Source organism: Pangasianodon hypophthalmus, chromosome 9 (assembly GCF_027358585.1).
Source record: "Pangasianodon hypophthalmus isolate fPanHyp1 chromosome 9, fPanHyp1.pri, whole genome shotgun sequence".
Classification (NCBI taxonomy): Eukaryota; Metazoa; Chordata; class Actinopteri; order Siluriformes; family Pangasiidae; genus Pangasianodon; species Pangasianodon hypophthalmus.
This window is the reverse complement of record NC_069718.1, coordinates 5,118,488-5,138,955: the sequence shown is the minus strand read 5'-3', so window position 1 is coordinate 5,138,955 and position 20,468 is coordinate 5,118,488. Positions and strand designations below refer to the sequence as shown.

The 20,468-nt window shown below is 39.5% G+C and overlaps 1 protein-coding gene across 2 annotated transcripts in view; it reads left to right on the top strand.

Moving 5' to 3' along the window:
• trappc9 (trafficking protein particle complex subunit 9) overlaps positions 1-20,468 on the top strand; it is a 214,056-nt gene that overhangs the window by 26,039 nt on the left and 167,549 nt on the right. For both annotated transcript variants that reach the window (XM_034307425.2, XM_053236694.1), the window contains one exon: positions 3,330-3,473. In XM_034307425.2, coding sequence (XP_034163316.2) covers positions 3,330-3,473 — 144 coding nt within the window. The remainder of the gene's footprint in view (positions 1-3,329; positions 3,474-20,468) is intronic.

The following is a 20,468-nucleotide window of genomic DNA, read 5'->3' as shown; positions in this document are numbered from 1 at the left end:
TAATTGGCCTGGGAATTCTCCTGACTTCAATTACTCAGTTAGACAGAGTGACAGTCGGCTAGAGAGACAGACAGCTAGACAGTAAAAAAACGGAGAGAGACACTGAGTGAGAAATGCTTGAGTTTTAAATAACGTTTTGCAGCTCGGGTATAATTAAGTCCGCCCGCCACTGTCGAAATTAATTAAAGCTATCTGTAGTTGCATATTAATGCTTTAATGACTCAACGAATTAAAAACCTGACGTAGTAAAGGATTTGCTTGAAAATCTGAAATGGCATTCACAAAAATGTTTAAAAGTGGGCACAATGAGCGCCTGCGTTTAATGACTGAAATAAATCTCAGCCAGTCAGTAGCTGTGTTATTGCGTATACTGTTGGTCTAATGCACAGATTAAAAATGCCTCATTATCTCTCATGAGCTTTTATACAACTTTAAACTCACATTTTCAATTCAGATTTTCATGAATCATAATGCGCTTAGTGTTTTCCCCATTTTAACAGTTGATACGCTTTTAACATCTGCATTCATTTTGCTTTAGTCTGCCTGTGCTTTGACCTCTTCTGTCACTTACACTTGGTTCTTTCAGTTGTTCCGGCTAATCTGTTGCTATAGTTACAGCTTTTTCTGTGTTTTTGGTAAAGCTTGTGAAATTGGTGGCAACCTGCGCCGCTTTTTGGCTGCTTCGCTGTATTAGGAAACAGTGTAACCAATTTTACTCTTGACAAAGAGCCAATGGTTAATGTTTAGCTATTTTCAGTTGAAAATATTTGGCAGCCAAAACTTCAGTGCCTTCCTTGTATTTACCCTTTTTCCTTCGCTGTATTGGTCCAGCATTTGTCATTTAGCGCTTAAGTGTTTGGAACTGGATTTAGTCTGCCATCACAGCGGGTGGAAAGAGGGAGCCAGTTTTTTAAACAGGAGTCCAAATGGCTTTGACACTGAAGGATGAAACTGCCTGCTCAGCCTACATGTTGCAATTTTTAGGCATGTATCTATGTGACAGAGAGAGGGAATTAGGGATGAAGCAGTGTGTGTGTGTTTGTGTGTGTGTGTGTGTGTTTGCTTTGAACTTTGTTCATTTGTGGAGGAAGAACAAGCGATTTGAGAGCAGGTGACGTGAATGTACGGGTTTATGGTTTGGTTTGGACGATGGGTGTCTTTTTGATCCATATGGTGCGGCGCGATAGCTTAGCAGCTCCAAAGGTGGCTTTATGGTCTTGCTGAAACTAATGAGATTCAGCTTCTGTATCAGCACACAGCGTACCACATACCAGGACGTATAGATGAAGACATTTGACTTGAGCCGGAGGAGGAGGTAGGAAGAAAGAGAAAGAGAGAGAGAGAGAGAGAGAGAGAGAGAGAGAGAGACATGACATAAAATAAAATGGATTGAGGATTGAGGGCTGAAGACAAGAGAGAAGAAAATGTAGAGAGAAAGATTTGCATTCACACAGAAGATTACAAACCGTAGATTGATTGCGCAGTTCCAAGTTTTACTTTTGTGCCTGCAGGTTTGCAAAATGTCTGCGTTTTTTAAAATGATTTTCCTTTGGTAGTAAAGGAAAACAACCTTTGGACGCACGGCATGTCATTGTGGAGGAATACCTGCAAACAAGGAGCCGTTCTCCTATACGACGTTTTTTTTTTAAGCTCTGCAGGACGACATGAGACATGCTTTTTTGCTGTTCTCTAAGTGCAAACACTCACACCACATTCATATCAGTCAGTCATCATGAAAGTAGAAACAGGAAGTAACATGACAATTTGAACCAATCACGTAACTTGTCACGTGGCCCCCGAGCATGGATAGCTTCCACACCTCATGTGCAGCATGCTGTGGTTTGGTTGAAGCAAACCCCAGACCACCGTTTTCAAGAAGACCAGAGATCAGATCTCTGGAACGCTGCCGGGCTTGAAAACAGCATTCACACTTCACCAATCGTACTGAACCTGGGGCTCAAAGTTCCCCAGGTCTAGAAAAGGGGCAGTTTGAGCCCCAAAATGTGTGAAAATGACCTGAAGAGAGGATCCTTACAAGACTAGATTCACAGCAGCACAGTCCACAGAAACAGGTTGTTGGCTTCACGTCTCTAGATCAGCCAAACTATCATCAGTTCTGATCCTTCTTGACGTCTCAGCACCGGTTCACAACTCTCCTGCCCAACCTCTCAAGCCTTGCAGTTGGCAGCCCAGCGCATGGCGGCAGTTTGTTTCTTTCGTGGAGGGGATGGTCATATCATAGAGGGAACTTACATCTGCTCCATACAGAATCTCCACTGGTGTCCCACAAGGCTCAGTGCTTGGTCCTCTTCCAATTTCCCTCTATATGCACTCTCTCAGTGAAGTAATTTCCTGATGTTTTTTCAGACCACTTCTATGCTGATGATCTGGCAGGTCTTTCCTTGCTCATCATCAGACCACTGCAGAGGCCACTTGTGTAAGTCACTCTGGATATGGGTGTCTGCCAAATGCCTTAAATGTAAATGTAAATGCATCTGATCCGGAATGTAGCTGCAGCGTTTCAAAAGTTCTGAGGCCACACCTCCTTCACTGGGACTGACAGACACAGAGTTTTATCAGCAGGATCTCTTAATGAAGATAACACAAATATTTCTGCATTTATTTTATCGGGTGTATACATGATCTAATCTGAATATGATTGTGTGTTTTTGCCGAGATCAGTGTGGCTGTGAGTTATTTTTAGCAGCGTTAGCTGGAACACATTCAAAAGTGTATTAATAAGCTGCAGCAGCGTAGGCGGGATGTGCACTAATGCTGAGCAGATGATAGTGTGTGAGAGTCAGATGGTGTGGAATGATGGCAGATTTACACCCTCCACACACACACACACACACACACACACACACACACACGCCGATACTGCGTTCGCACACAGCCTATAAACACAACACTCAATTCAACTGGAATCTCAATTCAGTTCAGTTCAGGTAGCTTTTTGGCGTAACTGTACATAGTACATTATTATCTATATTATCAAATATAATAGTAAGAACGATAGTAATAACAGCAATGGTCACAATAATAATAATAATAATAATAATAATAATAATAATAATAATAATGATAATAATAATAGGAAGATTTGGGTTCATCTCTCTCTCTATCTCTCTCCCTTTCTTTCTCTCTCAGTCTGTCTCCCTCTCCCTGTATCTTTGTCTGTCTCTCTGCCTTAATTTGAGACTCTCTCTCTCTCTCTCTCTCTCTCTCTCTCTCTCTCTCTCATTCACTCACTCACTCACTAACTCACTCACTGTGTGTGTGTGTGTGTGTGTGTGTGTGTGTGTGTGTGTGTGTGTGTGTGTGTGTAGGAACTCACCGTGGCTGGGCGGCTGTACAGATGCGTCTGCTGCATGAACTGGTGTACGCGTCCCGGCGCATGGGGAACCCCGCCCTCAGCGTCCGCCACCTCTCCTTCCTCTTACAGACCATGCTGGACTTCCTGTCAGATCAAGGTCTGTCTTTTCCACACAAACACAAACACACACACAAACACTCGCACAGTCATTCACACATGCACATATCCACACAACCACTCACACATACGCATACACACACATTTGACCTTACCCACAAACTCGCACTGGATCCTCCTTGCTACTGGCAATGCTTGACTTTCTGTAACACCAAGCACACCACGGTGTGTGTGTCTCTCTCTCTCTCTTTCTCTCTCTCTCTCTCTCTCTCTCTCTCACTTATACAAAACTAAAATTTTCCTCAGTTCAGAGAAGGGAGATGAAGAAAAAAGTGAAAAAGAAAGAAAGAAAGCATGTGATGGAGAGAGCAAAGAGAGGAAACGGGGATTAAAGACTAAAAGGAGAGAAGAGAGAAGCAGAGAGCTGAGTAGTTCAGGGTTACAGGCTTTGCTCAAGGGCACTACTGGGATTTAAACTCACAACCTTCCAGAAACTAGTGCAAGACCTTTACTGCTGCAGCTTCCACTGCCGCTGATGAGGACAGGAAGTGACAGACAGGGAGGCTCACTCTCTCTTTCTCTCTCTCTCTCCCTCTCTCACATACACGAACACTCACACTGTTTGGCCGCCTGCCTTTCTATATACGCAAATAACTGGATATACTATGAAGAATTAATACTCTAAAAGCACTTCCTGTAATTCTGTTATTGGAGTGCCGTAATTTTTAGTTTGAAGTGCACAGAAGATGGTCTGGTCCTCCCAGCCCTCTCTTTAATCCAGTTATAGTTAAACAAGACATTTCGAACCAAAGTCCTTAACCTTCTGGCAGCATCTGACCTGGACCTCTGACATGCACTCGAACGAGGTGCTGCTCAGTGTGATGGCTGAGGCTATGAGTCTCTCACAGAAAAGAGTGGGAAGCTGTCTTCAGGTGATGGGTGAGATGTTGCCCTGGCAGAGGAGTATCTTGGGATCTTATTTATGGGTGCCGGAAAAAAGACAGCATAGAATTTACAAGCAGATCGAGTTCAGCAGTGATTGTCTTTGCCATGAGGAGCTTGGCAAACCGAAGAGAGTCTGAGAGTAGAGCTGCTGCTACTGTGAATCGAACCAGGAACCAGCTGAGGTGATTTGAGCATCTAACAAGGATGCCCCGTGGTTGGCTCCTGCTAGAGCGGTATCAGGCACACCCAACTGAACAAGAGATACCGGAGCAGACCCAGAACCCCCTGAAGAGAACACACTTTACATCACAGTCACTTTCATCTCAGGTTTTATCTCACAGTTGACTTGGGAACTTCTAAGTAGGGCTGTAGTCTGTAGTCGAGACCACTTTTGTCAAGTCCAAGACCAGGACTATGGAAGTCAAAATCAAGTTCAAAAGAAGGCGAGTCTGAGTCGAGATTGAGACTGAAAACCATTAAATCCTTTTTGAGGCCAAGCCTTAAAACTTCAATTTACTTGGCTTAATTTGTGCATTGAACCAATGATTCAGCTGTTTTCTAGAACTAGGTATTGCCTCTTGTCAAATTTGTGCATGCGAAAAGAAAAGGCAACATGAACATTATTTTTTTTTTTCTTCAAACTCTCAGATGAAACCAAGACCATATTTAGACAAAATTCCCAAGACTGACCTGTCCAAGTACAAATGCCAACAAGTCTGAGACAAGTCCGAGTCAATACAGGAAATGTCTTGAGACTTGGCAGCCCTACGTTTTGGGATCCCCGGCAGGAGCTGGAATTTGTGGCTGGGGGTAGAGAAGTCTGGACTGGGCTGAATGAAGGAATGAAGCTGAATGTCCATAATCTACTTATCCTTATCTGTTGATATTTCGAATATTGTAGTGTGGATTGTTGCCCGAGACACTGTAAACACTGAAGCAGATGGCAGGTAAAAGTCATGGAGATGGAAAGTTATTTATAATGTATGGTAGGGAGCCATTTACCATTCCTGCCCACTCCCACGGTTATTTGTACCTGCCCCTGGTATTCTTCAGTGACCTTGGTCCAATCCTGTAGAAGTAAATAAACATTGTCTTCTTAAGCTGCACTCCTCACCATACGGCGGTAAGCCTGGCTTCGTCAGGTGATTCTGCACTGACAACAAAGAGAAGACAGAATATACCTGTCAGTATGCTTGATAACAGACATCCATCGTCGCTTCCTTCTGCCATCGTGAGCCGTGGTATTATTTCCTCTCTGATGCACTGCCAGCCATGAATGCATTATAAGGATGTCGTGGTCGCTGTCCATATCTGAGGCCCGACATCACAACATGCTAAGGCTGCATCGATACTGATGCCATGCTGATTCACTCGTAAAAATGCCCCGATACCAACATCTGATACTATCTGACATAATCCTAGTGTCACGTTGCCACACTAATGAACAGACAACACAAAATCACAGCAGTCTTGATGTTTTTCACAATGATGGCAATCAAAGCAAAGCAGACTGCAGACTGCAAACTGTGCTGTGTGAAAATATCAAGAAGAGGGACTACAGCAGCATACTACAATACAAATAACCTAATAAAAATTCTTAAGCATAAAACTCAGCAAGAGGAGGCCAGCAAACACAGACTAGGTGAGAAAGAAAAAGTCTACAGACAGCGCTTGGTGAGAAAATAACAGCTCTTAGCCAGTATGTTGTGTTTGACAATCAGCCGCTATCGATCATTGACAATGAAGGATTCAAATGCAGGGAAGACAATAAAAACATACTTTGCTTAAAGCTAAGTGAAATAAAACCTGATCCTGTCCAAGCTAACTAATGTAGCTAGCTAATGCATTTCATTTAAAATAAAACCCGCTAACGCTATAAAAAACGAGTCTAGTAGCCTAAGTGTGTGTAGCCTAAGTAGCCTAACACACATGGTGGGTCTTGATGACTACGATGTAAACTTGTGCAAACAAATAAAATGAAATAAATAAAAGAAATAAACAAAATAAATAAAATAATCCATGATGTCCCTGGTTTATTAATACTTAGCTGGGCGTTGGTTTCGGCACTGAGGCGTATTTGCTGTAGTTTCTGCCTGAAAACTTTTTGTTTTGTGTTTTTAACTCCAGATTTTTTTCCATATATAAAATGGATTAGGATGCTGGTGTCTTGACCTGTACGAGTGATGAATGAGGCGGTGAAGTTCCTGAACACATGAATATAAATACCTCATTATCCCTCTGAACCAAATGACCTTAAAGCCGTGTTCATTCTTTACCCAGGATCCAGTTTTAAATAATCTTATATCACCATTCTCTCTTTTCATCAGGAGTGTGCAGAAATAACACATTTCTACAATTAAATTAGAGGAGAAGTGTGATAACACTTGCCTCTTGAGGAGAGGTGAATTGCAATTAAACAAGCTGACGCTGCCTCAGCTTCTGAGACTATGTTTTTCTTGTCGTTTGCCTTTTAAGGAATGAAAAAGGCAGGCTTTACTCTGGAGGCGGAGTTCATTTCAGGGCCAGAAAAATGTAAACAGACACTTAAACAAAGCAATAAAGAAACTAGCCTGCACTGTAAATTGCGAATGAGGTTTTTCCAGTGTAGGCTAGGGCACGGTTTACTCTGGAGGCCGAGCTAGTTTCAGGGCCAGAAAAAATGTGAACAGACACTTCAACAAAAAAATAAGAAACTGCCTTGTAATATTGCAAATCTGTTCTCTTCCCTATGATATATTTAATCTATGTTCCTGTGTATGTTTAATATTATAGACTGCCCCTTTAATATTTATTAACTTCAGATTCTTTATGTATTACCTGCATGATTAATATTTCAGTTAGTCAATGCCCCAGACGTGCTGGAGTTTATTTTATTACTAGTTAAAATCCAGACAGATTTCATCACCATGATGATCAGCTGCTCGAACATTTTTAATTGTATTTTTTTTTTCTTTTATTGCTCGTATTTACACTTAAGTTCAAAGTAGTGTTGTATCGTCAGAGCTGTGGGCATTTACATTCACAATGTCTTGGCAGGCTAGCAGTGTAAATAGTGCGTAATTAGCAACTTGGTTAAATAAAGGAAACAAGCGCACACATTTTTAAAATGTTACAATGTTTTATTCATTTGGTTTGTTTTGTTTCTGTTCATCAGAGGATTCATTATGGTTGTTTTGGCAGGAAGTTGAACTGTTGGTTTACACACACGCACGCACACCCACACACCCACACACACACACACACCCACACCCCTGTTGCCCTGTTGTACATTAAGGCATGTTTTGTATCAGAATGATTAGCCGTGTTCGCACGGCTTATTTAAAGCTGTTCTAGATTGTTCTAGCTGTAGCTTGTTAATTAGATTCATTACTCATTTAAAGCGCCCTTGTTGACTCCCTGCTCTTACTACACACTCCCTTCCCTGGTCCTGCAAGTGGACTCTTGGAGGCAGTTCAGAGTTCTGACTCATTTAGCCTCCATACACACACGTGGCCACTTGCAGCACGAGTGAAGGAGGGTTTAGTGCAGGCGGACTCTCGGACTTAGCAGCAAGACGTAGTGGTTAGAATTTTTCTTATTTTAATATTTTTTAAAATGTAATTTTTATTTAAATTAGCGATGGAGGCATTGGCTAAAAAAAATAAAATCCCTGTTTTCTTTTCTTTTCTTTTTTTAATTTTAAGTATTTTTTTGGTTTCTGCATAAACAACATTTGTTTTGTTTTTTTTCCTGTATTTTTTTAAGAAAATTGTCAGATATTTTTTAGTAGCAGCAAATGTATGTGGTTGAAATAAATATACATATATATATATATATATATATATATATATATATAAATTCCATCCACATATAATTTACATTTTTTTTTACATTTAATTTTATTTTTTTAAATAAAGGATTCCTGCATTTTTTTTTTTTTTTTTTTTTTTTTTTTTTTTTTTTTAAAAAAAAGAAAATTGTCAGAAGCCAGTGCCTTCTGGGTAAAACGTGTCCCTAAAGTGTGCACCGTTGTTGACTCGATACTTGATTTAAACTTGCATCCACGCACACACACCTGTGTTTATATCACCATACCGAATGATGAAATTATTTGTAATAAAAAATTTATTCCAGTCTCGCTGAAAAATGGAACCTTGTTTGGAGAATGATGTCTCTCGTGCGGTCCTTAAAAACAAATCTGATTTTGATTGACAGCTGGGACACGGACATGGTAGCGTGTGTGAGATGTACGGTGTTGCTGTAATATATAATGTATAATCCGGACAGCATTCGATGTGTGGCACTGAGACGTGTGTGAGTGTAGCAAGCAGCTAACATTAATCAACACGCCAGCTTTAGCAACAAAACAGCAGCATTCCTGTCCCACAATATTCTAAATATTAGTTAAACAGCCTTCAAATCTTTGCCAACTCTCAAATATTGATGAATCTTTTCAAATCTGTTGCTTGAGCTCAGAGTATCAGTGTACAGAGAGTCAGACGTCTACATGGTGATTATTCTTCCATTATTTAACTGATTATCCTTTTCACTCAGTCGAATAAAACGTCATTTTTATTAATAAGACAAAAGAAACTCATGAAAGCTTGTCATGTTACTGAGAAATCGCAAAACTGTAAACTCGTCTGTCTCAAAGATGTCGGAAAACTTGCCTCTGACGCTGGAGACTCCTTCCATAAACGCTAAATAAACACATTTCTCCTTACAGAAAAATTCTTCACCATATCAACGATTGCTCACGTTTTTCTTTGTACTAGCAGTAAAACTACTCTGTTTAACAAAGTGCGTCATATAATTTGTGTTGAAAATGAAAATAAGTGTGTGATCTGATGTTGTGAGCTGGACTTCGCGTACTCACACCCCCACTCAGTGTCCATGTATATATCGCTCTACGATTAAGCTAGAAAGCTAACACTATTCCACTCGGGCCTACAGTTTTTAACAGGCGTCATTTTGGATATATTTTTCTGTGCTTATGGTAAGATTCAGTTTCAGTTTTACTCAGCAGTCTCTGTGAGATTTGGACTTGCTGTGGCTATCAGGAACAAACTGCACACGCACAAGACTCATGTACGTATTGTTTGCTCTGGTGTTTAGTTTATCCCCCTGGACCCATAAACTCATGTTAATATTTCAGATTTATTTATTTATTTATTTATTTACATTAATGTTTTTCTGTTAGTGATATTTGGCTCAAATTTTGATTACTTAGTCAACCCTGTGTCCACGTTAACATCAACCAGTTCACAACTAGTCTTTATTTAACATGTAATGAAACTCAGTGGGTTTTATTTATGGACAAGAAAATACACAGACTGGACCACAGGTTCTCAATCTTGGCGTTGCTTGACACTCGATTTATAGAATATTTTAAATTAAAACTAAAATATTAAATTAATTGTTATAATTTCTTTAGCCTTCCAGCAATTTGAAGTTCTTCTTAATCCCTACAAATTAAATTCTTAATTTACAGCAGACTTGTAGAAATAACCTGGAAGATAGAGTATGTGGAACTTGATTTAAAAAAACAAAACAAAAAAACAACGCATTAAGTCGTGGTCGTAGAAAAGTGTATTAATTCTTTTAGAAAATCTGTTTGGAAAATTGACTTTCAGTCCTGAGTGCTTGTTTGTATTCGGATGCACCTCCTGTCAGTCATTTTATAGACACTGTACTCTTCAGGGTGCTGTAGATCCTGGGGGGCGGAGCTTCACGAACATGGGCGGGAATCATTTGAATGTCGAACCCACCTAACTGTTAGAGACCAAATCATGAAAAAAGGACTAATCTTATTGTAAATGCAAATTAAGTGTACTTCTGCGTGGCATGGTCACGGTTTCTAGCTCGACACACCGCTAAATACAATATTCACGCTATATCATAGGACCAATATAAACATCACATGGGAGGTATTTCAGTCTGAGGTTAAAATCCAAACTTCAGGAAACCTCTGACTGCCATCTCATTGGATTAATGAGCTTAATGAGATTAATGAGCACAGAAATGTGCCGTGATGCTTTCGGTACACAATGAGTGTTACGCCAATGAAAATACGTGAACCTGACTACACCGAATCGAGCCCAATCATTTGCTAGCGGTTATTTATGGCGTGCAGTGTTGGATCTAGGTTGGATGTAACAGCTGAGGTGCGATGAGTGCTACGTCTATCTCCTGATGCTGCGGCGCGCCGAACAAGCCCAGTCCTCTCATTAAGACACACCGAGTGCAGAGCGCCAAAATGCACCAAACAGACAAGTCGTGCTGTTTCGCTTGTTAAAAAAAGACACAATCCTCCTGTTAATAAATCAGCACGTACACTGAACCTACACCTAATTTAAAATCCTCTCCGTCTGCTCCGTTAGCCGGAGTCCGGCATCTGAAATGTTTTATTTAAGGCTTTGTGGCGAGAGACAGAGACGGCGGACGAGAAGGCTTCTACACCTCCAGAGGTGGTCACATGAAAATAATGAGAGATAGAAGGATGAAGAGTTCAAGCTGAGGGAGGAGGCAGATTGAAATAAAAACACACGGCAGGTGGAAAGAGGAGTGCAGGGTATAAGACGGGTTGGCTGGAGTCGGAAGAGAGGAGCAGGGTAAGATGTGGGATTGCTGGAACGCGGGCCGCTGAGTAATTAGCTATCTGGTGAGGCGTGTTGGTGAAGGCTGGAGGAGTTGTGTGAGGATGAGCTGTTTCAGGTTGGCGTTTTTTTAAAATGTATTTATTTATTTTTTTTAGCTATTTTTAAGGACAGTTGTGAAAATGAAGCACATTAGCCGTATAAAGCCCTTTAATTAGAGGCCACATGCTCGGAGGAGAGTTCCTGTGAAATCAGAGGTGTAAATTTTCAAGAATTTTTGTTTCTGTGAAATTTGACACTTTTTTTTTTTTTTGCAGTTTAGTAGCACATTTCATGTGTCTTGATTTCATCGCAGTTCTCTCTCCAAAGATGTAATTCTTTTACCTTTTTTAAATTGAATAAAAATATATTGTACCAATATATTAACAAATCAATTGAAATAATTTTTCATGTGCTAAAGGGCTGTGTGTGTAAAAAGCGCAAGCTGTTTTATTTTCGTGGGCTACAGAGAACTGTGTCTTTCACACAGTTACATGTTAAACAGTTTTGCCTCCATGAATATGCGACTTGAAGCGTTTCTACATAAAAGTGTAAAATACAGGGTTTAGTCAGTGCAAATGAATTAATTTATCACCCACAGCGTGATTAACTGCAGCCTGAAATACACTTAATGTGTGTCAATTAATACTAATGAAGGGCAGGTACTAAATTTGCAGAAGCCGATTTTTCCATTTGAAGACAAAATTATACCAGAAAGTTTATTAAAATGATGATGTAATTTTATATTAGCTATTTGCTATTATATTAGCTATCTGTTCATGGCTCAAGTACAATCAGCATTTTAATAAAAAGATACACATTAATAGATATTTAATAGACATAGTTTTACTCTTCTGGGAGATTGTTAGAGGACTGAACTCACCACAACTATCTAAAACAATGAGCACCTGCAAAAATGTATCCCCTAACACACGCAAATTTTATTCGTCATCAGGACCTACGTTTTCAAATCACTACGGAAGGTAGATTTTCTCACTTTCTTCAAAAATGAAGCGGATGGAAAATCATAATTTTATCACAGATGATAAAGGTTCTTATTTAATTTTTTTTTATTTATTCATTTACTGACTTGCGTACTTACTTATGTACTTACTTACTAACTTACACTTATGTAATGACTTACTTACTTACTTAATTACTTATCCACCCACCTATAATTTTGTTTTCTGTGAATGATATTTGACTTGAATTTAAGTTTTTGTTTTTTTGTCAAGGATTCTCAATTTTATTTATTTATTTATTTATTTTTTACAGCTCCAGATCCCTTAAACTGTAAAATAAATTCTGTGGATCTCCTCAGTGCAGATTTATTTCATGAAAAATATTTAAATATGTCAAATAATATTTTTTAGAGCTTTTTATTCCTGAACTCCACTGATAGAGCACGTTGGTGCTTGGACCCCTAAATATAATAACTTCTGATAATGGTGGGTTTCTATCAGTGTAACAAAGTGTATGAAAAAAATAAAATAAATAAAATAAATAAATAAATAATCACAGATCCCCCTGGCTATGTTTCACAGTCCCTGCTTTGGTGACCTGGGGTCCATGTAAACACCCATCATCTTCAACTAGTCTTTATTTAAACCTCCAACACACAGTGTGACTGAAAGCCAAATGGCTATTAATTCACTATGCACATTGATTACAGAGAGTACAGCATAAACGTGTTATATAGCCTACGTAGTGCACTTTATACCCAATATAACTCCAATATAACTCCATTTATGACTCAGGAATAAGAGGCTGTTTCAAATACTTTCAAATACTTTCATGTAATATCAATTTTTTGGATGCGTTTGGACAATTTTTTTGAAAGATGTTTTTTTTTGTTAGTTTTTTTTTATTACATGTTTAGAGTTTTTAAATTACAAGTTTTGTTAAATGTTTAAAAATGTGAAAATAAAATAAGCTTCATGCTTTTTTCTTAAAATAATTGACACAAGCTTCATTTAGCTGAAATGTTTAGGAAAATGTGCTTTGATGGAGTTACATTAGGCAACTAAAGGGTTTTTTTGTGTATTTTTTTCTAGTAAAAATACAGGAAGTAGAAAAGTGTCAGCTCTGACTGAAGTACATTGAACAACAGTAAATGGATGAAATCATTGTAATATAGTCGAGGAATCCAAGATTCAATATCAATTTAAAAATCACACCCTGAATTGAAATTGAATCAAATTGTGACGTTCTTAATGATTTGTTGGATTAAATTAAAGGAGGATGGTGGGTTATAACGATACCACAAATCTACACAGGTAACAATTAGTTAGAATTTTTTTTATGAGAGTCAAAGATTTTGTTGCTCTCTTTGTTATTTCTAAAGACATCATAAACTCATAAAGAGCTCTCAATCCAACTTGATGGGTTTGGAGTGAAAGTGTCGAGTACGTCCTGTTTACTGTAACGATTCTGTAGAAAGAGGGAGAACTCTCATTCATACAGCAGCGGAGAGAGCGAGTCCTCGAAGGTGTAGAGTTATTCTCTCACTGGCACCATATAAAACTCTCACTAGTGTGTGTGTGTGTGTGTGTGTGTGTGTGTGTGTGTGAAGGAAAGAAGGTTTAAACACTCGACTCAGCACTCAATGAGATGCTTGACCTGTGTCATCCCTCTGGCCCTGAGCTAATCTCACTTCATGCTCTCTCTCTGTCTCTCTCTCTCCCTCTCTCCCTCTCTCTCTCTCTCCCTCTCTCCCTCTCTCTCTCTCTCTCTCTCTCTCTCTCTCTCTGTTGAGTGCCTGCTATACCATCTCTGTAGAAAATCAGCCCAGTGTGCTATAGGCTTCACTCCATATAGATATAAATACCATCCAATTACAGCTGCACTTTAACCTGTTTCATTTTAAATCCAATGTGCTGGAGTGGTTAAAAACCCCGCACACACACACACACACACACACACACACACACACACACACAGTGCTTTAAACTCACCTTCTCGCCTTCACTAATAGCACCTCTGCTCCTGAAAAAGCAGACAGAGTCCCGGGGGAGAACAGGAGCAGAGCCAACACTTGCCATGGTAATTGCACTTCTCCCCAGTGCTTTAACCATTTTTTTTTTCTCCCTTTTTTTCTTTTTCTTTTTTTTCTTTTCTTTTGGTTTTGCATTTTTTTTTTTTTTTTTTTTTTTAGAATTGTAGATATCAAAGGAAAAGGTAAAACAGAGACATAAATTGAGGACAAAACCTTGTTTTTTTTTTTTACAGTACGGTACAGCATGGTGCAGTTAATATGCTGTAAAACTATTGGCACCTGCTTTACATAACAGTAACCAAAAAAAAAAAAAAAAAAACCAAAAGAAAAGCAGCCCTAAAGCACGATCCTGCCACCACCGCGCTTCACCTTGGGTATGGTGTTCTTTTGGTGACATGCTCTTTTTTTTTTTTTTTTTTTTTTTTTTTTTTTGCACCAAACATACCTTTTGGAATTATGGAATTATTAAATCTTTTGGAATTGGTCTCATCAGACCATAGTAGTTTGGGGTGAGACGTGTGAAGAATATGAGGCAAATGCAGAGAGTAATCAGTACTTGTCAGATATTCCTGCAGCTCCTTTAATGTTGCTGTAGGTCTCTTGGCAGCCTCCCTGGTAAGCTTTTGTCTTGTCCTTTTATACATTTTGGAGGAATGTCCTGATCTTGGTGATGTCACTGTGGTGTGGTGGCCTTCACGGTGTTCCATGGTACATCTAATGTTTTGGAAATTCTTTTATACCCCTCTCCTGATACCTTTCAATAGTGGGACCCTGTACAGGCTTTGTAAGCTCTTTGGCTTCAGCAGTCAGATGAAACCAAGAAGATGTGAAGAAAATCCTACAGAAACAGCTGATCTTTATTCGGCGTTAATCAGAATAATTTCACTGATGACAGCTGTATGATAATTACTTTTGAACATGAATGTGATTGGTTCGTTCTGAACACAGCCACACCCCCAGTTATAAAAGGGTGTGCACACTTATGCAACCAGGTTGTTGTTTTTTATTTTTTCTATTTTTCCCTAAAATGTTTCTGATTGTTTTTCACTTAATTATTATACTGTGTAATTTCTCAGTGAGGGTGGAAAAAGTTCTGACATGATTTATCTTGGTTTTCTTTTTTTTTTACATCACAAAAACCTGCCATTTTAACATTTTTTATATCTACTGCATTATCAGATTCACTTTTTTTCCTGTTTTGCTGCCAGTCTTTATATAGATATATGATCTTTTTGTCATATCGCGCACCCCTGCGTCTGGTTTAGGAGCACAGCGACCGTCGCTGATGGAATCCTTCAGCCTGTTGCTTTAGAAAATCATTTCACTTCTAAATCTGTTCCTTCTCTTCAGTATCTGACTTGCTGTTGTCTCCAGTGCCTCTTGTTTGTTTGCTTGCGTTTGCAGTTGTTCCGTATTTGATTTGCCGTGGCGACGGTTTGGGAATTGCTGTCTCGCTGGACATCAGGCTAACGCTGAGCTGAAGCAGAATTTCTATTTCGACGTTAAAGCCACGCAGCCTCCCAGTAGGAGAGAGTTTTAAGCCTCTGCCTTTGTCCTCTCCTCTTTGCCACTCTTTCGCTCAGTTTGCTCAGATTGAACTCGTGGTGAAGGAAGGAGGGGGTCGTTTGGAGTGTTTCTGCTTCTGTAATACCTGCTCATTGCGTCCCCCTGCGCTCTCGTAAACAACAATTTACAGGCCCGAACTATCACTCCTGCTTGGGCTGAAGGCTTTACGTCTGTGCTTTGAGCCTGCTGTTCGGCTCTACGGTTTAGTTTCTGACGTGAGGGACGTCATTTGCCTGCCGTGGTCTCCTGCTCAGTGCTAAATTATTCATAATTCGCCCTGACAGTTGTCTCTGCTCACGTTCTTTCAGAGATAAGCAGACACTCTGTCTTTGCTGAGAATCCTGAGCCTTCCTTATGTTTCCCCCTCTCTCTCCCTCTCTCCCTCTCTCTCTCCCTCTCTCTCTCTCTCTCTCTCTCTCTCTCTCTCCATCCTCCCCGAGGGCGTCAGTAAAGAGGCATCGCTAAGGCTGTTAAATTGTTTCGAGAGTCTCTCTAAATGTCTTCCTTTTTTCTCTCGAAATGAGAAAAACACAGCTTAGACACATTAGAGAAGTTGTAATCATGGCAATGCAAATTGACTGATTATTCTGCCACAGTAATTACGCTGAGCATCATTTCAAAAGAGCGAGCTGAACGCCGGCTTGTTTTTAAATGTTGAGAAAATTGTAGCTAGCTGCTAATGTTCTTAAATCAGACGGACTTCCATTGGTATGTTAATAGCGTAAAATGGCATTACAGTAGTGTGTGTGTGTGTGTGTGTGTGTGTGTGTGTGTGTGCTTTACTAGCGCCATGCTTTACTATAGCGCTTACACCACTTTTGTGTTATTAGTTTACAGAAAACAAACACCCCCAGTCAAAAGTTTGTACACCCTTGCTCATAGAAGGTCTTCATTTTTTTACTGTTTTCGAATAATACTGACCTGTTACACAAATCCAAACTATTTAATATTTTAAATTCTTATTTAAAATAGGAACAGTATTCTTGATGAACCTGTACACACTCGGAGCATCTGCTCATTTTCTTCATGAGGACCTTCACTCAGGAGATTTCTAAAACTTCCAAAATAAACCAAGCTCCCCAGTGCTAAAGTTCTACATGAAAACTCCTTGTGTGGCAAAGCAAAATATTTTAAAGGAACAACTATTTATTAAAATAAATAATAATAAATACAGGCAATAACTTCACTATTTGCTAATTTCAACCAAAAGCCATTATCAAAATGTCTTTAAATCATCTAAATATTTACATATTTAATCTTACGTGTCCATTGTTTTAAATGGCAGTATTTTATTAACTCAAGAACTGAAATAAACTGAAATAAATCAACAAAACTGAAATAAAAAAATTTCAAACATACATTTTCATTTTTTGTTTACATTCAAGAATTTTTCATAAACTCTCTCTTTCTTTCTTTCTTTCTTTCTTTCTTTATTCAGTTACTTCAGTTCTTATATTTTAAATATTAAAATTAAATATTTACATATTTAAAATAAAAAAAATATTTCTAAAAATGAAGGGCATCTGATAGAAACTGCTAAAAAGAAAAGCAAACACTACGCTGGAAAAAAAAAAAAACCCGCAGTAAACTCAGTGCTGTATCACTTTCGTTCTTTAAAATTTTCTTTGGATTTTCTTTTTTGATCTTTCTTTCTGTTTTCTTTTTTCTCTTGATCTTTCTTTCTTTTGACATTCTTCCTTCCTTCCTTCCATCTTTTCTCCCTTCCTTTCTTTTCCTCCTTTCCTTCTTTCTTTTCTCTCTGTCCTTTCCATCTTTTCTTCCTTCCTTTCCTTCTTTCCTTCATTTCCTTTTTTTTGTCTAGGTTTCTGTCTGTCTATCCCTGGATGTCTCCTCTTCCATCATTCTGCCTATCTTTTGGACTTTTTGCTTTCTTCACCTACTGTCTGTCTCAGTCTGTCTTTCTTTTTTTTCTTGGTTATTCTGTGTGGATTTTTAAGCAAGCACACACTGCACATCCGACATGTCTTGGTTGAGGGGAGAATCGTGTAATATATATTTTTTGAACCGTTCCTTTAATGTCCACTCAGTTGATGTGTGTACGGAGTGGGTTTTTTTTCAGTGTTGAGTTTGATAAGGTGGGCTGTAAATCCTCTCCCATGAAAGAAAGAAAAATAACTGCTGTGTGCCTCAGCACTTACAGAAAGAGGGAGACGATTTTTATCAGAGTTTTTTTTTTTCTGCCTAATTGACTTCACCTGAGCTGCAAATACCATCTGAGGACGTGACCTCAATTACTGTGCTGCTGTTGTATTGTTGTTTTCCAGAGTGCAGGAAAGATTGGAGTAGAGAAGAGCTTTAGAGAAAGCCCCAGGTAGCTGTGTAATCGAGGAGGAAGGTGGATGTGTTTGTGTTGTGATGTGTTTGTGTTGTGATGTGGTGAGGTGGGCAGCTCAGGGCTGTACAGGCACATGGTGGGTAAAGTGAAATAATTGCCTGCTCTGTGTTTTGGGTTGTTTTCTCTTCTCTGACTGAACGATAAGGCACTGGTTAATGGAGCCGGTTATCAGAGCTTTAGCCTGCTGAACAATAACCAGGAGAACAGAGCGGCTAATGGGAGCGGTGTAGTTTCAGCAGCACTGTACACTTTCACTCTGCAAACCGGAGCAGGACATAAACACACTCTCATTCAGCCTTCCATTACTGCACTCATGGTTGTTGTTGCTGTTCTTTTGGCTGCTCCCCTTAGGGATCGCCACAACAGGTCATTGGTACGCATATTTGATTTGGCACAAAAATATTTGATTTGATGTGTTTACGCCGGATGCCCTTCCTGACGCAACCCTCCCCAGTTTTTTCCGGGATTGGGACCGCCACTGGGAGAGCACTGTTTCGTGCACCCCCGGTGGCTGGGGTTGGTTCCTTGGGCCGGGAATCGAACCTGGGCAATGGCGATGAGAGTGCCCAGGCCTAACCACTGGTCCTCCAGGGACCCACCATTACTGCACTCATTCTATCATTATAAAATACATTGACAGTGGTTGAGGAGATTTCACTCCACAGGTAACAGTCATGGTGAAGGTGAAGAAGCTTCCTAAAGTTCTCAGGAACAACATTATTAAACAACACTTGAATGGAAAAAAGCTACAGAGCCATAGCAAAGACTTTAAACATCCCTGTCAGTGCAATTGGTTCAATAATATGCAGGTAGGATGTTCGTGGAACAACAACTAATTGTCCCTGGACAGGTGCACCATGCAAGATTTCACAACATGCTCCAAGACTAATGATAAGGTAAGAGAGAAGCCAGCAGTCACTAGAAAAGAGTCGCAGGATTACCTGAAATCAGCAAGAAAAACAGTTACACAGAAAACAATAAGCAGTGAATTGCATCTCAATGATCTCCGTTCCTACACCTCATGCACATGCATTTAGCCGATCAGAACTTTTTCAGAACAACATACTCTGGTTAGACAAAACAAAAATAGAACTGTTTGGCAATAATTCAGCTTGTCATGTTCGAAGAAACAGCGGTTGTGCATATGATCCCAAGAACACCATACCCACGGTGAAACATGGTGGTGGGAGCGTCGTGATATGCAGCTGCTTCTGTGCAAATGGTACTAGGGCGTTACACATCATTGAGGGGAATATGAACGGAGCAATGTACCAGGACATGTTAAAGGAGAATTTAACCTCATCGGCCAGGAAACTGAGTCTGGGGAGAAGATGGATATTTCAGCAAGACATTAACCCCAAACCTATAGCCAACCCTCGTAACCTTGGGGAATTGAAGACAATTTGCAAACAGGAATAGGCCAAAATTGCACCACAGTGCTGCAAAAAGCTAATTACTTCTCATCACAGATGTCTCGAAGCTATAATCACCAACAACAGCTTTGCAGCAAAGTACAAAGTATTTGTGGTGTCCAAAAACTTTTTTCTCTGTCAGTTTTCTTTCTTTCTCTCTTTCTTTCTTTCTTTCTTTCTTTCCCTAATAGTCTAAAATAAAACAGTAAAATTATAATGCTGATATAGAGATGTAAGAATTTACCACTTCACCAGTTCAACTTAAATAGTACATTTCACACTAAGCCTAGATTTCAGATAATCACTGAGCTTTATAACTGAGATAGCAGCTCTTATTGATATTGCTTTATTCTCCAGTCATATACAGTGTAATATAATAACTGAATGGCTTTCTGGTGGACCTGCCTGCATTAAACTCAGAAATACTCACACACACACACACACACAGATTCCTGTTTGTGTTGCTCTCCGGCAGTAAACTTATTTGTAAAATGAATCTTATTTGAAGGAAAAGCCCCTTAAGGCATCGTATCTTCCAGCCTGGCCGAGCCTCTGACAGCACTGACTCGTTTTGGCATGAGATATATTTTTCATCTTTAATCTCTGAAAAATGAGAATCAATACCATGTGCCCTGTTAGATCACATCCTCTTTTGTCCTGTTCCCAGTCCGCTGTCACTGCACCTTGCCAAAGCAGGAAAAAAAATGAGAGCTATTGATTCAGCAGATCTCTTTCGTCTTATTTCTTAAGGCTTTGTGTAAATGGCGTGTGTCAGCTGAGCTCCAGCTCTCTATCTCTACCCCAGTGTTAGAGGAGGAGGAGATTCTATCAAGGGCTATATCAAGATCCTGCCCTTCTGCTGACTGGGAAATGGAAAGCATCATGTTTGGTCAGCAATATGTTTTAATTCTGTTTCTGACCTTTGCAGAGTATTAGGATGTTGTTTAGACTAGATATGAATGGCTGATCCCCACATCAGAGCTACATCAGTACTTTCGGTGTAATAGTATAGTACAAGTTGTACTGTAGTAGTAGTACTCTAGGTATAGTAGCTCTGTATCAGGTGTAGCAGTGTTATAGTAGGGGTAGTAGTCTTGCTATAGTAATGTAGTAGTAGGTGTAGTAGTCTGGGTATAGTAGTGTAGCT